At 50.1% G+C, this 18774-nt stretch overlaps 2 protein-coding genes across 4 annotated transcripts; both read right to left on the minus strand.

Moving 5' to 3' along the window:
* Positions 1-276: 276 nt before the first annotated feature.
* AOC2 (amine oxidase copper containing 2) lies at positions 277-6776 on the minus strand. 2 transcript variants are annotated; one of them, XM_047759148.1, is made up of 4 exons: positions 3938-6776; positions 1682-1967; positions 1316-1445; positions 277-976 (listed from the first exon to the last, which is right to left on the minus strand). In XM_047759148.1, the coding sequence occupies exons 1-4, from the start codon at positions 5520-5522 to the stop codon at positions 710-712; spliced, it is 2268 nt and encodes a 755-aa protein (XP_047615104.1). In that variant the 5' UTR covers positions 5523-6776; the 3' UTR covers positions 277-709. The 2 variants fall into 2 exon arrangements, with proteins under 2 accessions (XP_047615104.1, XP_047615105.1); XM_047759149.1 differs by lacking the exon at positions 277-976 and having other exon boundaries at positions 1312-1563.
* A 131-nt stretch (positions 6777-6907) lies between these two features.
* Positions 6908-13667, minus strand: PSME3 (proteasome activator subunit 3). 2 transcript variants are annotated; one of them, XM_047759150.1, is made up of 11 exons: positions 13295-13667; positions 12578-12610; positions 12392-12454; positions 12093-12197; positions 11123-11171; positions 10076-10188; positions 9775-9843; positions 9562-9629; positions 9408-9462; positions 9202-9288; positions 6908-8619 (listed from the first exon to the last, which is right to left on the minus strand). In XM_047759150.1, exons 1-11 carry the CDS (start codon positions 13334-13336, stop codon positions 8539-8541), a joined length of 765 nt encoding a protein of 254 aa, XP_047615106.1. In that variant the 5' UTR covers positions 13337-13667; the 3' UTR covers positions 6908-8538. The 2 variants fall into 2 exon arrangements, with proteins under 2 accessions (XP_047615106.1, XP_047615107.1); XM_047759151.1 differs by lacking the exon at positions 13295-13667 and adding an exon at positions 12712-12828.
* Between the last annotated feature and the right edge of the window lie 5107 nt (positions 13668-18774).

The following is an 18774-nucleotide window of genomic DNA, read 5'->3' on the forward strand; positions in this document are numbered from 1 at the left end:
GCCCCACTCGTGAGGAGGCAGCCCTTAGTCCCTCCCCCTCAGACCCCCTTCTTCCCCAGCCCCCACTCTCCCGGAGCAGGATGTTCCCTTTCCTGTAACCTGGAACTACTGTCCTCCTGCCCCACCCCCCCCCACCCCCAGCCCTTCAGCTTCCCAAGCAGCATTTCTTGGCCAGGTCTGTCCCCTTTTCCTCCACGGCTAATTTTCTTGGCCAGAGTCCTTAATATTCTCTAGGGGATTCCAGATATTGCAAAAGTCAAATAGAAGAAATTCAACTAAAAATCTTGGAATATTTTTATTATAAATTACAAACACCCATCAATTTTTACAAAGTTCTATCTCATCTTCCATGTCAATGTGCATGCATAAAAGAAATGTCTGGGATAATGTTCGCCAGAGGTTGAAGAGTGGTGGGTTTTGCAGTGTTTTTGCTTGGATATTTTGACAACAATATCATTTATATAAATTCCTCATTTTAAAAAAATGAACTGGAAACAAGAATTAACCAAAAGGATATATGGAGGTTTATGTGGTAGGAGGCTATTTCCCAAGGGTAGAGGCATCAGGGGAACAGGAAGTGAAACAGAGAGGAAGGTACGAGTCTCAGCAACCCCCCTCTAGGTCCCACCACAAACACACACACACACACACACACACACGCACGCACGCACGCGCGCACGCTCACACGCGCGCACACACACACTCAGGGCTACAAGTCTCGATAAGAGAAAGGAGGCAGGTCCGGGACACAGGCCGCCAGGTGGGGGATGCAGGCCACATGATTGACGCTGCAGCGCCCAGCATCCTGGCCCTTCTCAAAGTAGACGCTGTCAGGAGAGAAGACGGAGGGGTCCTCATCAAAGAAGTTATAGGGCCGGAGCAAGAAGCCAACTCTGTTCCCCAGAGTCACTGTGTTGGGGACATCCTCGGCATGGGGTATGTGCAGGAAGCTGGCTGTAACCCAAGCCACCAGATCCTGCAGGAAGAGGAGGAGCTGAAGACTTTGGAGGCAAGACCCGGAGAACCTCCCCTCAGCCACAACCCCCACCCTCCAGGCTTGCCCCGCTTCCAGCTCCGCCCTGCCCTGGGTCCAAATAACAGGTGCAGTGACCCCTGTGAAACAGTGCAGGGTGGGCAGTGTTCCAGAGCTAACCTCACCTCAGGAGGGATGGCCCAGGTTGGTCATTAGGCAACTTCCTGGCCCTTAATCTAAGACCTGGAAACCTATAATTCCCTCCACCCCACAGCCAGGGGCCAGGCAGCCAAGACCCCAGGCCCAGGGGAGCCCCTCTCCCCTGCTCCCAGGCCTACCAACCTCTCCCAAGAGGGTCTCATTGTTGATGAAGTCGGCAAAGGCCGTAGCAGATGTCCAGATGTCATTCTGGTAATAGATGCTGCTGCTCTGTGACTCCTCCTCCTTCCTCCGCGTCACCACGAGCTGGTATCTGACCAGGAGTGTTGTGGGAAGGTGGTGTCAGAAAATGTCAAGGGCCTTTACCAGCCCAGAAGTCCTTTGGATCAGATGCTGTGTGGGCCCATTTCCCATCCCATATCTACTTGGATCTGAGAGGACATCCGGAATGAATGGGAAACCAATAGTAGTGAGTCGGGGCCTCCACGAGCAGGGATGGGAAGGGGACCAGGCCTTCCCTGCCACCCCAGTGCCCAGGGTGCTCCTCACCTCCCCCAGCTGAGGGCCCTCTCCATGTCGCTGTCCAGGGGCATGTGTATGCCAAGGGGGCTGTGGATCTGGATTCGGTACCCGCGCTGGTGACCCCAGGCATTAGTCTGGTTGCTAGCCAAGTAAAGGTAGCGGGGAAGGGGGGTCCCCCAGAGAAAAGCTGTCAGGTCCTCCCTTCTCAGGACCTGCCGGGTCAGCTCTGGGCGATGCAGTTGGTGCTCCGGACTCCAAGGGGCTGCCACAGGTTTAAACACCACGTCTTCAGCTACCACCCAGTTTTTCAGCCCTGCCAGGGTGAGGGGAGGGAGAGGAGTTCCACAGCAGGTCACACAGGTCCCTCATCTCCTCTGTGATGCCCACCGCACCGGCCTGCCAAAGGACAGCTCATCAGAGAGCACCCAGTGCTGGGAGCCAGAGGTCTGGATTTGAGGGCTAGCCCCTCTCCTTTGAACCTGCCCTCTCTTGTCACAAGTGGCTGTGGCTATTGCAATACAAACGAAAATTTCAGATCCTCAGTCACACTAGGCTACTTTTCAAGTGCTCCAGAGCCACAGGTGGCTAGTGGCTAACATGCTGGACGATGCAGACATACCACATTTCCATCATTGCTGAAGGTTCTAGCGGCACTGGTTTACGCAACAGACCTTGGACCAATTTTTTGCTTCTCTCTGATCCTCATTTCGCCAGTCTCCACACTGTGCGTAATGAAAGCTGTTCTGACTGAGCTCTATAAATGGAAAAGCACATACAGGTGCCTAGTAACATTCTCCCAACTATGAAAGGGATATTTGTCTTGGAGAAGCTGGCTGAAAAAACCCAATCCCCTTCCATGGTGCCCTGCGTACTCTTCCTAGCTCTGAGACCTTGCTTTGTTTCTCATTAAGGCAGGGACCACTTTCAGTCTTTTTTTTTTTTTTGAACAAGCAAGTACATTTTTATCTTTAAAATATCTGGGAGATCCCTGAAACATTTATACTTTTTCTACAGGCTCAGACTGTTATTTTCTTTAAACATGACTCATGTGAAGGTGCTGGCACAGGGAGGGGCTCTACAGAAGCCAGTGCCCCTGCAGGTTGTCCTCTGTGCATGGAGTGGGGGTGGGGGAGCCCTGACACAGCCTCTCTGGCCCACAGCGCCAGCCTGGGCCACACGGTCTAAGGATCCAATAAATGTTACTTGATGTTACATCTTGTCCCAGGATGTCTTTAATGCTAAAATGCTGGAAAAAAGCTTCAAGTCGGAAAATACATTCCAAATGTATCAAATAATCATCTAATTTAACATGCATGATTGCAAGCAGCATTTCAATCATGCTATTTTCTTAGCTCTCTCTTCCCTCCACCCTCATACCTCACACACAGGCGCACAGACACCAACTTCATACTCATATGAACATGTTTCACAAGAAATATACTGAGTTACAGTGCATTGTATTTAGGCAGCCACTTCCTGACTCGTCTCCCGCCCCCATCCTTAGTTTCCACTACTGAAAAATGGAGAGGGTCTGGCGGAGTCCCAGTTATCGTTCTGGGTCTAACAGACTGAGTTGATAAGTTAATCATTTTTCATCCTGGACAAAAGCCTGCCAGGAAGAGAAAACCCCCTCTGCGCTTTGAGCCCTACTTAAGCAATCCCTTGCTACACTTGCAGCAAGCCTATTGCATGCCTGCCCTGTCACCAGAGAGCCCAATGTCATGACATGTGCAGACAGGAATGAGCTGGCTTCCCCGGGAGGATGGGGCCCCTATCCTGTGTCCCCAGTGGTCTGAGATCCTATAGAGCAGTCCCCAGCTAGGACCTCCTTTTCTCAGGTGCCAGGACCACCTCCACACCGAAAACCTCTTTAGACAGACTGTGTCCTATCTTTGTCTCAGGCCCCCGCTTTTCCCACTTCCGGTGACTCTCAGAATTAGGAAGAACTCAGAGCCCCAACCCCAGCCTCAGACAGGGAAAGTTCACCACCCACAGATGGGCTAAGGAGGCTGGCTAGCCCAGCGCAGCCGCTGCATTTAGTCCCACAATCACAGCAGGTCGGAGGGGCTGGGCAGGGGAAGCCTCTCTACCTTTTGTCAAATAACCGTAAGCCCAGTACCTCAGGCTCATTTCACTCCAATCAGTCAGTCCCTGCTTTTGCCGCAACTGCAGTGCTGAAATGCCACCCTCTTGCCACTTTGAGCTTCATGTTGGCGGGGGGGGGGGGGTCTCCCTTCCCTCTGGCCCACCGCTGTTCCCAAGTCTCATCCCCTGGGTACTCACCTGCCACATCCAGGTCCAGCTTGAAGTGGAAGGCGTGTGTGTGCACCGCCCCCAGCACTCGCTCCCCCACTCGGTTCCCAAAGAGGAGGCTCTCCTCTCCGCTCAGGAAAGCTGTGTTGATGTAGCCCGTGGCACGGACCCGCCCTTCAAGCGCCCCGTTTGGGTGCAATACAAAGTCCCAAATGTAGTCATAGTTGCCTACGGAGGATACAGACCTGACTACAAGGGCTGAGCCAGCCAAACCACCATAGAAATGACTCTGAAGGTGATTGTGGTGCCTTCGGAGGGGTACCCCCTGGGCCTCCTCGAATACACACACAGCCCCTGGGAGCAGCTGGACTGCCCCTCTGCCCACTAACACGTGGATGTCCACCATGGTAGACTGATAGGGGCAGTCCACTCCCCGCACCAAGCCCCGGCTGTGACGGCCAAGTCCATAGCTGCTATCCAGGTATCGGGTCATCATTGTCTTGGGTGAATCGGCACCATAGATGGATACACACTCCTGGACACTAACTTCATAGGCCACTCGCTCGCCCTTGAACCGAACATCAAAAATCCTCAGGCCACTGAACACCCCATGGCCAAATGTAAATGTCCAGAGGGAGGATGCCACCAGGTGCCCTTGTACACTGTACCGGGAGCCTTGGGGTGAGAACTGAAGAGGGGGGAGAGGCCCGGGGGAGATCCGGGACCGCAGGGATGAGGCCCCATCTGGCAGGGGTAGAGGAACTCTAACCACCTCCAGCCGGCCAGCCTTAAACTCCCATTCCAACTGGCCCAAGTCGGCATAGTAGCGCCCAAGGTAGAAGACCTGCCGGACAGCCCAGCGGGCAGGGTCCAGAGCCCTGTGGTCCAGCAGGAGCTCCAGCCCCACAGGATGAAGAAAAATCCCAACACCTGAGATGTTATGGTAGAGGGCCATCCAGGTAGCACGGTCCCCTGAGCGTAAGCCACGAGGGGTGGCATGCAGAGCTGCCAAATTGGAGCCATTGTAGCTGCAGACGGAAGCCAGGAAGACTGGTGCCTTGGGGAGCTCCACCTCTTTCAAATGCTTCCACATCTGGGCGGACTCATTTCCCAGCACGGGGCGTCGGTGGTAGGGCAGGGGGCCCCCATGACGCTCCACAGTCACATCCCGCACGTAGGAGGGCTGGGGCAGCGGCCCCACCACCAGCTCGGTCACGTTGGGCTGGGGTTGTCCGCCAAAGAAGATGATGGCCAGGGCCTCCCGGGCAGGCGGGGGGCTCCCCCTGTCCAGGTGGGCCAGGGCTGCCGCCTTGGGGGGCAGCTGCAGCTCCACTGAGAAGATGCAGTTGTCTGAGGGGCGGGCCTGGGCGGCATCCACCAGGCCTGGCCCCAGCTTCTGGGTCAGAAAGTTCATCACAGCCGTCAGCTCTTCTGGGCTCAGGTCTGCAAACAGCTGGCTCTGGCCAGGGTGTGTCCAGGGCTGGGCACTGTGGGATACAGAGGGGCAGTGGGGAGGCTGGCTGGAGCCACCTTGGCTGGTCAGCAAGACATAGGCCAGAGCAAAGATGGTAATGAGGGACAGTGCCAGCAACACGAGGACTACCTTGAGGTTCATGGTGAAAGCTGAGAGCTGAAATGAGAGGCCTACCAGCAGCTCCTTCCAGTTACTGACATCAAATCCCAGTTTATATGCAGTGGGATGGACAGGAATAGAGAAAACTCCGCCCTGTGGGTTGGACAGGAAAATTCTGACCTTGATTTATATCATTCTGCTCCAATTTTCTGTTCTGTGGTTTGGCTCAAGGTATTCCTTCCACGTGCACAGCCTCTCTCCTCCCCCTGAACTCCTCCCAGCAGCATGGTCAGTACCCATCACTATTATTTAGACCAGATTAGAGGGCATTTGTATATACGCTAAACTCTACCTTCCACCCTGAATGGGTCTGAGGAAGAATGCAAATCTCAGGTGCCCAGTCAAGTCCTGGGTGCTACATGCAGCCACTCTGTCCATTTTCCTACCTCCTGGCAGGCACTACCCCCCAACATTTCCAGGATCCACTGCCCAGTTCAGCGGTAAGCACTGTGTTCTGCCAGCTGCCTAAGGCCAAGCCCTTGGTTTGTAGTCTCAGACCACTTGCATGTAGTTGGTGGGAAAGGAGCAGCGAAGGCCTGGGCGCAGCAGTCAGACCTGTACACCAATCGTGGGTTCCTAAGCTGTGTGATCTCAAGGGCATTACTTATCATGAATCTCAGTGTCCTCACCTATAAAGAAGGGATAAAACTTCCCCAGAGATTCATGAAAAGTAAATGTGATCATGCACAGAATGCTTAGCGCCTGCCATGGGGAGGTTTGAAAATTGTCAGCGATCTCTGAAACAGAACAGAGCAGATGAACCTCCATTGTTCAAGACCCTAAATCTTTTTCTGCAGAGACAATGGGTACCAGATCATCGGATATGAGAACGCTACTTTGCAAGGTGGAAGTTGAAGAAACTTTATTTCAGAGGGAGCTAGGGTCCTAGACAGCCCTCCAAGTCATTTGAAAACCAAAACCAGGGGTCCCTGGCATCGCCTCAAGAAACTTAAGACATTATTCGAAGGGAAGTATTAGTATAAAGTAAAGGAAATGACCGAGTAGGTTGTGCCTTGAACCGGGTGATTCCCCACGCACGGATCTAGAGCAGCCTCTACTGGCAGTTCATGGGTATCGCTGGAGAAGGAAGGAAGGAGCTGGGGTCTTGTGAGGGTAGAAGGCAGCTTAGGTCTGGGAAGAGCTAACTTTCATGTGATTCAGCCTGAACACAAATGAAGGACCCACCCTTGCCTCTTGGGAGGCAGAAGCCTCCATCTTTCCATTATTCCCAAGAAAAGAGGCAGCTCAAATGGTATAAAGACACCCCATAGGGCGGCTGGAGGTATATACATGGAGGTGAGTATCCCAATGTGCACAGAGTACGGGTGTGTCCCTGGCCACCAGAGCATCGCATCAGGGTCTGCGGCTTTAGAAAGAGGTCAAAGTACCTGTATTTTTAATAATTTCTTGACATGGTAAAAGAATTTTACATTACGATCCAAGGGTGGTAAGGTGGGGAGCAGGGGCACTGGAACAATCCAACAAACAAAAAGGGAAACTGAGAAACACATGTTGGGAGGAAGGGAGGGTTTTCGTTGAAAGGGGTCTGAGGGTGGGTAGGAGCACTGCCCAACTAAAATGCAATTGGTTTGTTACTGAGTACTATTCACGGGAAGACCACACCCGAACTCCTTCTCTACAGCGCACTGGGAGTAAAGATGATGCATCCAGGTGGAAATACGATTGGAGGTTGGAAGACAGAGACAAGACAAAGAATAAAAGTCAGAATTAGACACCGAGAGAGTCACCGACAGACTCTCTCTCCAGTGGTGAGAATAAAAAAGTGGGGGTTGATGAGGGTCAACACAAAAGCTGTAACAAGTGATATCTCCAGACGATTCGAGAGATAAGAGGCAACTCTTCTATGGTTTTGACTTGCCCAACAGATGTCCACATACACACAACGTGTACATGCCTACGTGTGCATGCACACACATACACACACAAGTGACTGCTTTCCCTGGAAGCACAACACTATAAATAAGAGAAACACTTTTCCCAATGGGAAAGCCCAGTAGGAGCAGCAGCTTCTGGTCACCCCCACACCAATTTCAACTCGTCCAAAAGGACCCGAGTCACAGAGGAAGGGGCCTTCCCCACTCCCTCTGCTTCTCATCTCTCAGCTGTCTTCCAACCCACCAGCCTCAAGCACCAAGAGGCTACAATGTTAGGAGACAATGGGTCCCAGCGGATAAGGACTTAGACAACTATCACCTTCTGAATGGTCTATGTGTGTGTGTGAGACACAGACAGACTGACAGACAGACAAGGTCTGTGGGTGGGGCAGAGTGGGGGAGGCATCAAGTAACAGAGTCGGAGGGCGCGCACGTGTGTGTGTGTGTGTGTGTGTGTGTGTGATGCACATTTGTGTATGTGAAAATCCTACTTATAAAAATATCTGAAGGAGCTAGGGACTTGGCAAAAGGTCTAAGGTGTTTCTTGTCGTGATCAGGTTCAAGGTGTCATGTATGTGGATGGGAAACCCTAAGTCATCACCAGGGCAACTGTGGCAGGGAAGATCCAATGTCCCACAGTGGCAAGAGATACTAACCTGCCATCAGGAAGAGAGAAGCTGGTCCCCCCATCCAGCCCCAGTTCCTACAAAACACCTAGCACTTTCCTTCAAGTTCCCTCAACTTCTAACCAACTGAACATCAAAGGGAAGAAAACATAAAGCCCAAGACACAGAAGGGAAGTGGGGAGAGAAAACACAAGTAAACTTGTGCCAACATCCTGCGCACACAAACCTGGAGTACTCCAGAAATTAGGACGGGGGTCTGGGGTATGAGGGAAGGAAATAGAAGAGTTCCTGAGGCCTGAAAAAAGAGGTAAACACGTCACAGAACTACATGAGAGTTTCATTAGACTCTAACTAAAAACAGAGAGAGGTGTGATTACTATTTCCAGCCAGTTTCCCCATCACGATAGTCATGTAACAAACCAAGGCAATGTCGGTCTTGAGCCAGACTCACAGAGTCCCCTGGCCCTGGCCCTGGCCTCAGTACAGTGTCTCTGCATTGCTGCTCCGGGGCCGTTTGATCTTCTCGATGTTTTTCAGGATCATGTCATGTAGAGTGACCTGGGAGAAGATGGATCAGGGAATCACACGTCTGTTCTACCCCCACCTGCCTAGGAAAACAAGACAAACCCCCAAAGCCCCCAGCAATCGTTCACATAGCCCTGATCTCACTCGCTTGAACCTGAATTCAGGGTGGCTGCCCTATGACCTCTCTTATTCCCCCAACTGGGCACACCTGGGTATCTCCAAGGCCCCAAGTGTCCAATAACTAACACTTACTAAGAATTGCACCGGGTTCTTTAATGCGTCAGAGATGAAGAAATTGAAGCTTGAGGTTAAACCTGCCCAAGGCCACACATTACAGGCAGAATTGGTTCCAAACCCAAGGCTGACTCTCACACCCCCAGCTTCACCCCTATACTGTACTGCATGTTGTGCTCCCTCCCAGCCAGGTACAAAGAAAGGATACCCGGCTAGATACCGTCAGTGACCCCAGAGTTCTCAACACTCGGTTGATGGGAGGAATTTGTTCCACTCATCTTACCTCCATCTCTCATCTCAACCCCCAGAGAGTAGCAAGAAAACGATCACCAGAACCAAGAGAAGCCAGAGCACCGGTGGGCAGGGACCAAGGTTACTTACATACTGATTCCTTAGCTCTGATATGATGAGCCGAAGGCTGATATATTCTTTCTCATCAATCTCTGTCACGGTGCGCCGATAGTCCTCCTGACGAAGGGCAGAGAAAAGGCTAGTCCTCGAGGGCTGACTGTCCCACGCAGCTCTTCCCAGGAAGGCATGCCTCCCTGTCCTACCACTTCCACCCTCAGCCACAAACCCTTACTTACCACATGGGGGTATTTAGCTATTTTAGAAACCAATTTGGCTCTTGTAATATAATATCTGGAAAGAGAGAGAAGAGGAGAAAGCTGCAGGGGACCCCAGACAGCACATGCCATCTCACCAGCCCTCAATTCCTGGGCCAAGTCCAAGCAGCCCTACCTAGAAATCTGGTCCAGATAAGAGGCTGCTTCACTCTCAACAGTTCTTAATTCTGCAACTGTCTCTTCCTGAAAAAAAAAACAAAACAAAAAGGTTACAAGCCACTTCCACATCACCCCACAGCAAACCAAAGAGAAAGGGAAAACACAAAAGCAGGGCAGATGAGATTACCTCCCAAACCTTCCTCTCCCATTTCCAATGCAAGCACATTACCTGAATGGACACCCCAAAGTTGTTCCCATCTTCTATCCTAGGAATCAGGAGTTGCACCCACATTTTGACCTGAAGGGTGAGGGGACCAAAATATGCATATGAGGATCTTAGCCTTTTCTACTGAAGCCAAGACGTATACAACTCATGCTGCTGGGGCCAGATGCCAGGAGCACAGGAGCCAAGATATTTAGTCTGCCAACTCCAACATCACCTCCACGCCTCTGGCCCCACATCCATCGTCTTGCATAGCTCGAGCCAGGCTATTTGGGGTCAGCCCCTAGGTCATCAGCCCCTGCCTCACCGTGTTGCATTTCTCGATCAGCAGCCGAATCTCAGGCTTCACTTTCTCAATAATGTCCACCAGCTGCTGGTTGCTTTTTAGCATCCCATTGGGCATCACAAACACCTTGGTTCCTGGCAAGGACACGAGGAAGGTCAAATGACTGGAGCTGGGTGGAAGGAGGCAGCATTCCCCACCTTTCTCTCTTTCCTAGACCCGTGAGATACTATGACCTCTACCTTTGTTCCTGGCCACGCCTGTGGCATGTGGAAGATCCTGGGCTCCACAGTAGCGACCTGAGCCACAACAGTGACAATACCGGATTCTTAACCCACTGCGCCACAAGGAAAAGCTTATGACTTCTGCCTTTTATCTGTCACAAAGCTATCTATAAACCGTGACACCACCAACAGAATTAAAAAAAGAGAGAATATGGGGATTAACAGATGAGTGTCTAAAACATCCCGAAAGTCTAAAGAACAAGATTAAAATATGCTCTACAGACTTAATGCACCAAGCATTACTGAAGAGGAAAAAATGATATGAACTGGGGTTTTGCAAAAAATCTGTGATGTGTAGCCACCTCCAACCGCTCCCTTGGTAGTTCACATTAAGTCCAACCCTCCCTGTTAAATGGAAAATTACGGAGTTCCAGTCCTGGCACAGTGGAAACAATCCAACTAGGACCCATGAGGTTGTGGGTTCAATCCCTGGCCTTGCTCAGTGGGTTAAAGGATCTGGCGTTGCCATGAGCTGTGGTGTAGGTCGCAGATGCGGCTCAGATCTGGCATTGCTGTGGCTGTGGTGTAGGCCAGCAGCAACAGTTCTGATTAGACCCCTAGCCTGGGAACCTCCATATGCCGTGAGTGCAGCCCTATAAAGACAAAAAAAGAGGAAAGGAAAATTAGGTTTAGAGTACTAGACAATGTCTGGAGAGCTTAGGAATGCTAATGCTAGGAAATAAAATCAGATCCTGCTTGCTGGACAGGAGAGCACCAGATCCATCCTGCTTCTCAGGGCTGCAAGCCAGGAAGGGTTGGGGTGGGGGACAGTGAAGGTGGCTCTTACCTTGGAAGGCCTCTTCACATTCATCCAACCTTCGCTTCTTGTAAGTGGGCTAAGGATACAAAGAGACAAGAATCAGCCTATTCGACACTCACATCCCCACTGCAAGTTACCCTTCTAGCAAGTTTAATCCCTACCTTGACTTCACAGGTTGTCTTATTAATTTACCCACAATTCACTAAGCACACACAAGGCTTTAAGAAAAGGTTCTTCCCACAAAGCAACTTACACTCTAGTTGGAAAGACCAACTTTTCAAGAAACATAACACATTAGGCAACCAGGGGAGGGGTGGATACTAAGAACAACAGAAAGAATGAACTACTGAATGCAGAGTGAGTGTAACTAAGTGGATATAAACAAATGTGCTTGTTTCACAAAGAAATATAATATTCAATCAACAAACATGTATTTAGCACTTGCAAGGAACAATGCTAGGTGCTGGGGATACAAAGATAATTCAGATAGTTTCTCCTTTCCAAAAGTGCAAGTTCTACCCATGAGACACCGACGGATAAATAACAACATATATAGCAGATAAATAACAATATGGGGTCATCATTGTTATAACGGAATGTGGACATATTCTAAAGACTAGTTGCTAAAGATACATAAAGATGGGGCACTGCAGTTATATAGCAAGAACAACTGCCCCCTCCTATAACAAGACTCAAGACACTGAAACAGAGATGAAAAGTCTTGCCTAGAGCCATGGTGACAGACCAGGTAACCTGAGGGACCCTGTCACTATTAGCCCTATTTTCAACTCACTCTAACAGAGTACCCATTAACACATGCTACAAATGAAAACCGGGGACCGAAGGGGGTGTACCGAAGTCATATGTCTGTAAGAATCCTCATTCCCAGATCCAAATCCCACTGTCCCCCTGTACATGTTCAAGCTGACCAGAGACTTGACGACAGAGAGCCTACTGCTTCGGCACACACACAAAGAGATAAATACAGGATACTTACACCGTCCAGTCCATCATGGCTATTGGTGAGAAGAATGGGGTCAGGGACTGGGAGATTCATGTCTGAGTGGATCTGAGTTAGGTCATGGATGTTTAGGATTGGCTCCTGAAAGAGAGACGCCCACCCCCAAAACATCAGTCTTCAAAATGGACAAAGAAGTATTTCATTTCAAGGGCAACATATGAAGATGGCTTTACAGCACAAAACAAGATAGAATCAACACGTCATTTGTCCCATTTGACAGAAAGACCAGGGCCAAAAAAACTGGGGACTCTGAGGAAAAGAAAAGGGTCTCTCACCTTCAAAAAACTATCAAGTTCTAACAATTTCTTTGGGAAAAAATTTGCCACCAAGTCTTCTGCCTAAAGATGAGGGAAAATATAGCTGAATTAGTAACTGAGGGAAGGTCTGTCTCTACAGACATCTCTTCTCTGGAGAACTCCCAACCATTAACCAATGCTCGATTTTCTACTTCTTTCACTCACCTCACTTGTAATCCGCTCCCTGAAAGAATCAACCTAAAATTAACAAAGAAAGCAATTCAGTAAGAGCAAGTCAGTACCTGGCAAGAGAAGTATGGGCAGGATGGGGAAATCCAAATCCACTGTCTTTCCCTCACCTTGTAATTGTAATGAGAAGCTGAGAGGCCCCCAGACTGCAAATACTTTATTTTTTTAAGGATCCATTTCTCCATCTCCGGAGAGGGAAGCGGGGCTGGAGGGCAGCACCCACCTGTCTTCCCTCCCTCCCTCCCTTTGTCTGTAGCTTGTCTGAATTTGAAAGCAGACAAAAGACAGGTAGATGGGAGAGGCGTGAGCTCACAAACATGTCAACCCCCATACAAACCTGGCCTAGGATATGAGGCAGGCCTGACGCCAAGGGCAGGGGCAGTAGCAGCGTCCGGAGATGGGGACGTTGCTGGGCTGGGGGGACTTCCAGCTGTCACTGGCCTAAAGCACTAAGTCCACCACGTGTCCGCGGAAGTCTCCCCGGGGCTCTCCACCATTAGACAGGGTTCAGAAGGCCACCCCATAGTAGCGTCTCCCCCGATGCCATCTCTGGGAGTGGGGGGCAGGGCTGAGCCGAGCGGAAGCTCAGGGCTGGTGTCCCCAGGGAGACAAAGACGCCATGGGGAGTGGGGAGCCAGTCAGACGGCTCGAGGATCGAAGCAAGGAGTAAGGAAGCCCGGACCGTACCCCTACCTTGAGCTTTACTTCCTGATCCACCTTCAGCAACGAGGCCATGGCCGGGCCGGGCCGTGTCCGCTCCGCTGGAGACCGGAGGCGCTGTGGGCTCCGGGGAGAGGGTCAGAGGGACGGGAGGAATCTCGGCTGCTCTCGGGACGCGGCCGCTCTCGCTGGCCCACTCACTGCTCACTTGCTCCCTCCCTTCGTGCCGTCCGTCCGCCCGCCTGCTGCCTGCTGCCTGCTCGCTCTCGCTCGCCCTCCCGGCTTTCGCCGCTCACACCGGAAGTTACGTCACAGCCAATCGCCGGGACTCCGAGAGGATGTGCACGTGCCCTGCGCAGCCGCGCTGAGGTTCGGCTCTGAACGATGGTATCTCTGCTCCTATCTCTCGGCTCCTGTGCCCGATAAGGGTGAAGTAAAAGGGAGGGCAGCAGAGGGTGGTGGAGTGAGATCGGAGTCTTAGAGAGACTCGAGGACCGTTTGCCTCTCTGTTATTCCGGCACTCACCTTCACCGAAAGGACCGTCGGAGGCGCTGCCGCCTGGAGTGGGGGACCCGACAGAAGACGCCGTCGCGCCCCGGTGACGTCGGCCCAAGGAAGCCGGTGGTACCCGCGCTGGGTTCGGGGCGTCTAGTCTCTGATTCCTGCTGTCTCCCCCTCTTGGTCCAAGCGCTCATGTTAGGTTGGAGCCTAATAGGAAACAAGTCCTGTTGTACCAGGCTTCCCCGCCTTTCTCTGCCATTTAGCCGCTTACTCCTAGACCTCAGAGATCAAGTGCCAGATGTATGGACAAATTGATGCCTGTAGTCGCGGTGCTTGTCCTAGGCTACACAGTGTTTACAGTATATCCAAGTCCAGAACTCACATCTCCTAACTTCTAGGGCAATGCTGTATCCATTTTCCTCGTGGAAGGCGGAGACTGTATTTCCCCCTACCCTACTTTTTGTCGCCCAGCCCCGCCCCCCACCCACCGGAGGCAGGTGGAAGTTCCTGGGCCTGGGATTGAACCCTGGAGACCGCAGGGAATGGAGCCTCTGTAGTAACAAGGCCAGATACTTAACCAGTTGCACACAGGCTGTCTCTCTTAATTCACCCATTCATCTGTCTTATAACATTGGTTATTTCGCACAACAAATCGGAGTAGGCTCTGGGACAGCAGTGTCTCCGAGGCTAGAAATATAATGTGAGTCACTTAATGTAAGTTAAAATCTTGTGAACTGGAGTTTCGCATTTACCGTTACTTGCCATCTGCCTCTACGTGGATTAAACCATGAGCCATGGCAGCTGCTGACCTGCAGAACCCACTAAGCAGAGCTCAGGGTGGAGACCAGGAGTGAGGCACTCTGTGCTATGGGAAAACTGGAAGAATAGGTCTTTCGGATAGTTAGATTTTCTTACTTTTTATTTTCTCAAGCTGCACGTGAAACTTGGAAGTTCCCAGGCTAGGGGTTGAATCAGAGCTGCAGGTGCTGGCCTATGCCACAGCCACAGCAATGCCAGATCCGAGCTGCATCTGCAACCTACACCATAATTTACAGCAGAGCCCAATCCTTAACCCCTTCAGCAAGGCCAGGGATTAAATCTGCATCTTCATGGATACTAGTCAGGTTCTTAACCCAAAGAGTCACACCAGGAACTCCAGTTAGATATTTTTAGGAGAAGATTTTATGTGCCCAATTCTTGCATTTCCTAGTATCTAGGAAAATTAAAATCCTTCATGGTGATGTCTGCTCCTCGCGACTAGTAGTAACCTTCACGAGACCAGAAGCAAACTTTTGTGAGATGTGTGCGTGGCTGCACACACGTCCCCCTTCACCTTTATCACATATATCCTGATATTTCCCCTTTCCTCTTTGCGGTATTTCAGAGCTACAGCAGTTGGGCTGTAGTTAAGTCAACAAAACAAGGGATGTCACAGTCATCTGCAAATGCAGCCACCTCCAAGAGTGAGCCAGTGAGCCCTGAAAGAACTCAGGAAAGAATACCTGCCCTCTAATGGCCTTCAGACTGCAGCCACTCCTAACAGCTAGCCCTGAGGAAGCTAAGGCTGTGAAAACACAGGATATTGGCCCGGATAGCTGAGGTGCATATCAAAGCAATCATTTCAGGGAGTGCGGATCTCTTTTGTTCCTACGATCTGCTCTTTGTTTCAAAAACTCATATCCTAGCTCCCCCCTCGCCTCCTCAGAGCAGTTTTCTCGGGGATACCTCCTGAGGCTACCCACGCTGTCTCCTGGGCCGAAGTCCTAATTTTGCTCCAAATAAAACTTAACTTTCAGTTTGTGTGTGGGTTTTTTTGTTTGTGTGTTTGTTTTTCCTTTTTAGGGCCACACCCGCAGCATATGGAGGTTCCCAGGCTGGGGTTGAATTGGAGCTACAGCTGCCAGCCTCCACCACAGCTACAGCAACACGGGATCCAAGCGGAGTCTGCGACCTACACCACAGCTCATGGCAACGCCAGATCCTTAAGCCACTGAGTGAGGCCAGGGATTGAACCCAAAACCTCATGGTTCCTGGTCGGATTCGTTTCTGCTGTGCCACGGTGGGAACTCCACTGGTTTGTGTGTGTGTGTGTGTGGTTGTTTTCTTTTTTTGTCTTTTTGCCATTTTTTAGGCCACTCCCGAGGCATATGGAGGTTCCCAGGCTAGGGGTCAAATCGGAGCTACAGCTGCCGGCCTAGGTCACAGCCAGAGCAACACGGGATCCGAGCCGCGTCTGCAACCTACACAACAGCTCACAGCAATGCTGGATCCTTAACCCACTGAGCAAGGGCAGGAACCAAACCTGCAACCTCATGGTTCCTAGTTGGATTCGTTAACCACTGAGCCATGACAGGAACTCCCAAACTTTTTAAATTTAGTAAATCCAAACTGTGAGGCTCCATCATCAGAAAACAGTCAGCTTTTCATTGCAGCATTATCGTAATCACCAAAACTGGAAGCAATGGAAATTTCCAGCAACGAAAAAACACATTAAGATAGCACACTATTAAGATAGCACACTTGATGTGATGTAATGCAGTCCTAAGTATGTTAATACAAAAACTGTGGAGCAACATGGGAGAATATTTATTATGTAATGTTAAATTTTAAAAGCAAGATACAAAAACCACATATAGATTACCAATATAAATACAACCTTGTTTAAAAGCATAGGGATAAGACATCATAACGGAAAGCATAAAAATTACAGTGTGGTGAGATTATGGGTAATTTCATGACACCATTACCCTAACTTCCTGTATTGTTCAATTTTCTTTCTGTGAAAGTTGAAAATTGTTGCAAATGAATTATGGGCTTACTCTAAAAAAAAAAGCCAACAGTACAAACTTGTATGAAGTAAAAGGAAAAGTCTCTGACCAGGCGAAAAGACACTGCTTGCTGTATATCATGTTCACATATGTTGTTTTTTGTACAAAAGGAGTCATATCATGTTTATTGTCTATAACTCTTCGTATTTCAATTGACAATCATCTCTTGCCTCAATTCATGCAAAACCCCCAATTGATCTCCCTGCTTCTACCCTTGTCCTTCATCAGATCACTGGCATTGTCACTGCAGCAGCTTGGGTCACTGCTGTGGCTGGAAACTTCCACATGCTGAAAGCACAGTTAAAAAGAATACATAAGTAGGAGTTCCTGTTGTGGCTCAGTGGGTTAAGAACTTGACATAGTGTCCATGAGGATGTCAGTTTGATTCCTGACCTCACTCAGTGGGTTAAGGATCCAGCATTGTGGCAAGCTGCAGTACAGGTCACAGATGCAGCTCGTACCCAGTGTGGCTGTGGCTGTGGTGTAGGCCAGCAGCAGCAGCTCCTATTAGACCTCTAGCCTGGGGAACTTCCATATGCTTTGGTGCAGACCTAAAAAGAAAAAAAAAGTTTTAATTAAAAAATAAAATAAACAATCCCTATTAATGGAGAAAATTTATCAGAGAAGCAGAGAACTCTGTGGCTGTGGTATAAGCTGGCAGCTATAGCTCCAGTTCAACCCCTAAGCTGGGACCCTCCATATGGCTCGGGTACTGTCCTAAAAAGACATTAAAATAAAATAAATGTGAAATAAAATAAATTGGAATTCCCGTCATGGTGCATTGGAAATGAATCCAACTAGGAACCATGAGGCTGCCGGTTTAATCCCTGGCCTTGCTCAGTGGGTTAAGGATCTGGCATTGCCATGAGCTGTGGTGTAGTTTGCAGTCCTGGCTCGGATCCTGTGTTGCTGTGTCTGTGATGTAGGCCAGCAGCTGTAGCTCCGATTGGACCCCTAGCCTGGGAACCTCCATATGCTGCGGGTGCAGCCCTAGAAAAGACAAAAAATAAAAAATTAAAATAAAATAAATAAAATACCAGCTTTATCACATACCAAACCTCCTAGTATACTTGGCTTTTTTTTTTTTTTGCTTTTTTTAGGGCCACATATGGAAGTTCCCAGGATAGGGGTGGAATCGGAGCTGCAGCTGCTGGCCTACGCCACAGCCACAACAAGCAGGATCCAAGCTGTGTCTGCGACCTACAACACAGATCATGGCAACTCGGGATCCTTAACCCACTGAGCGAGGCCAGGGATGGAACCTGCATCCTCATGGAGGCTAGTCAGAATCGTTTCCGCTGCTCCACAAACGGAACTCCTACTTGGCTTTTTTTTTTTTTTTCTTTTTGTCTTCTTGCCATTTTTCTTGGGCCGATCCCACGGCATGTGGAGGTTCCCAGGCTAGGGGTCCACTCAGAGCTGTAGCCGCCGGCCTATGCCAGAGCCACAGCAACGTGGGATCCGAGCCATGTCTTCGACCTACACCACAGCTCACAGCAAAGCCGGATGCTTAACCCACTGAGCAAGGCTAGCGATCGAACCCGCAACCTCATGGTTCCTAGTCGGATTCGTTAACCACTGAGCCACGACGGGAACGCCTTGGCTTATTTTTTAACTACATTCTGTTCCATTGATTTTCCTGCACTAAGAAAAAAAAAAGTTTTAGTTTTAAAATTTTATAATTCATTTCAATACCTGAAGTGTTCCACTTTCCCTAATTATAATTGAAACTTATATAGAAATAGAAAATGGGGAGTTCCCGTCGTGGCGCAGTGGTTAACGAATCCTACTAGGAACCATGACGTTGCGGGTTCGGTCCCTGCCCTTGCTCAGTGGGTTAATGATCCGGCGTTGCCGTGAGCTGTGGTGTAGGTTGCTAGACGCGGCTCGGATCCCATGTGGCTGTGGCTCTGGCGTAGGCTGGCGGCTATGGCTCCGACTCGACCCCTAGCTTGGGAACCTCCATGTGCCGCGGGAGCGGCCCAAGATATAGCAAAAAGACAAAAAAAAAAAAAAAAAAAAGAAATGGAAAATGAAGGAGTTCCCATTGTGGCTCAGAGGGTTAAGAGTCCGAATAGTAGATCCCTGGCCTCGCTCAATGGGTTAAGGATCTGGTGTTGCCACAAGCTGCAGAACAGGTTGCAGATGCCAAACGGATCTGGCGTTTGTGTGGCTGTGGCATCG

The sequence above is a fragment of the Phacochoerus africanus genome, chromosome 14 (genome assembly GCF_016906955.1).
Source record: "Phacochoerus africanus isolate WHEZ1 chromosome 14, ROS_Pafr_v1, whole genome shotgun sequence".
Lineage (NCBI taxonomy): Eukaryota > Metazoa > Chordata > Mammalia > Artiodactyla > Suidae > Phacochoerus > Phacochoerus africanus.

What these genes read in the sequence shown, in the direction of transcription:
- PSME3 (XM_047759151.1), bottom strand. Translation starts at nt 12,786, where the DNA reads ATGGAGAAATGGATCCTTAAAAAAATAAAGTATTTGCAGTCTGGGGGC. An exon ending in ACTTTGGGGTGTCCATTCAG is followed by an intron (nt 9,630 to 9,774) that starts GTAATGTGCTTG and finishes TTTTTTTTTCAG; the next exon opens with GAAGAGACAGTTGCAGAATT. An exon ending in CAGAGCTAAGGAATCAGTAT is followed by an intron (nt 8,620 to 9,201) that starts GTAAGTAACCTT and finishes ATCTTCTCCCAG; the next exon opens with GTCACTCTACATGACATGAT.
- AOC2 (XM_047759148.1), bottom strand. Translation starts at nt 5,522, where the DNA reads ATGAACCTCAAGGTAGTCCTCGTGTTGCTGGCACTGTCCCTCATTACC. An exon ending in GCTGGACCTGGATGTGGCAG is followed by an intron (nt 1,968 to 3,937) that starts GTGAGTACCCAG and finishes TCACCCTGGCAG; the next exon opens with GGCTGAAAAACTGGGTGGTA. An exon ending in ATGAGACCCTCTTGGGAGAG is followed by an intron (nt 977 to 1,315) that starts GTTGGTAGGCCT and finishes CTCTTCCTGCAG; the next exon opens with GATCTGGTGGCTTGGGTTAC.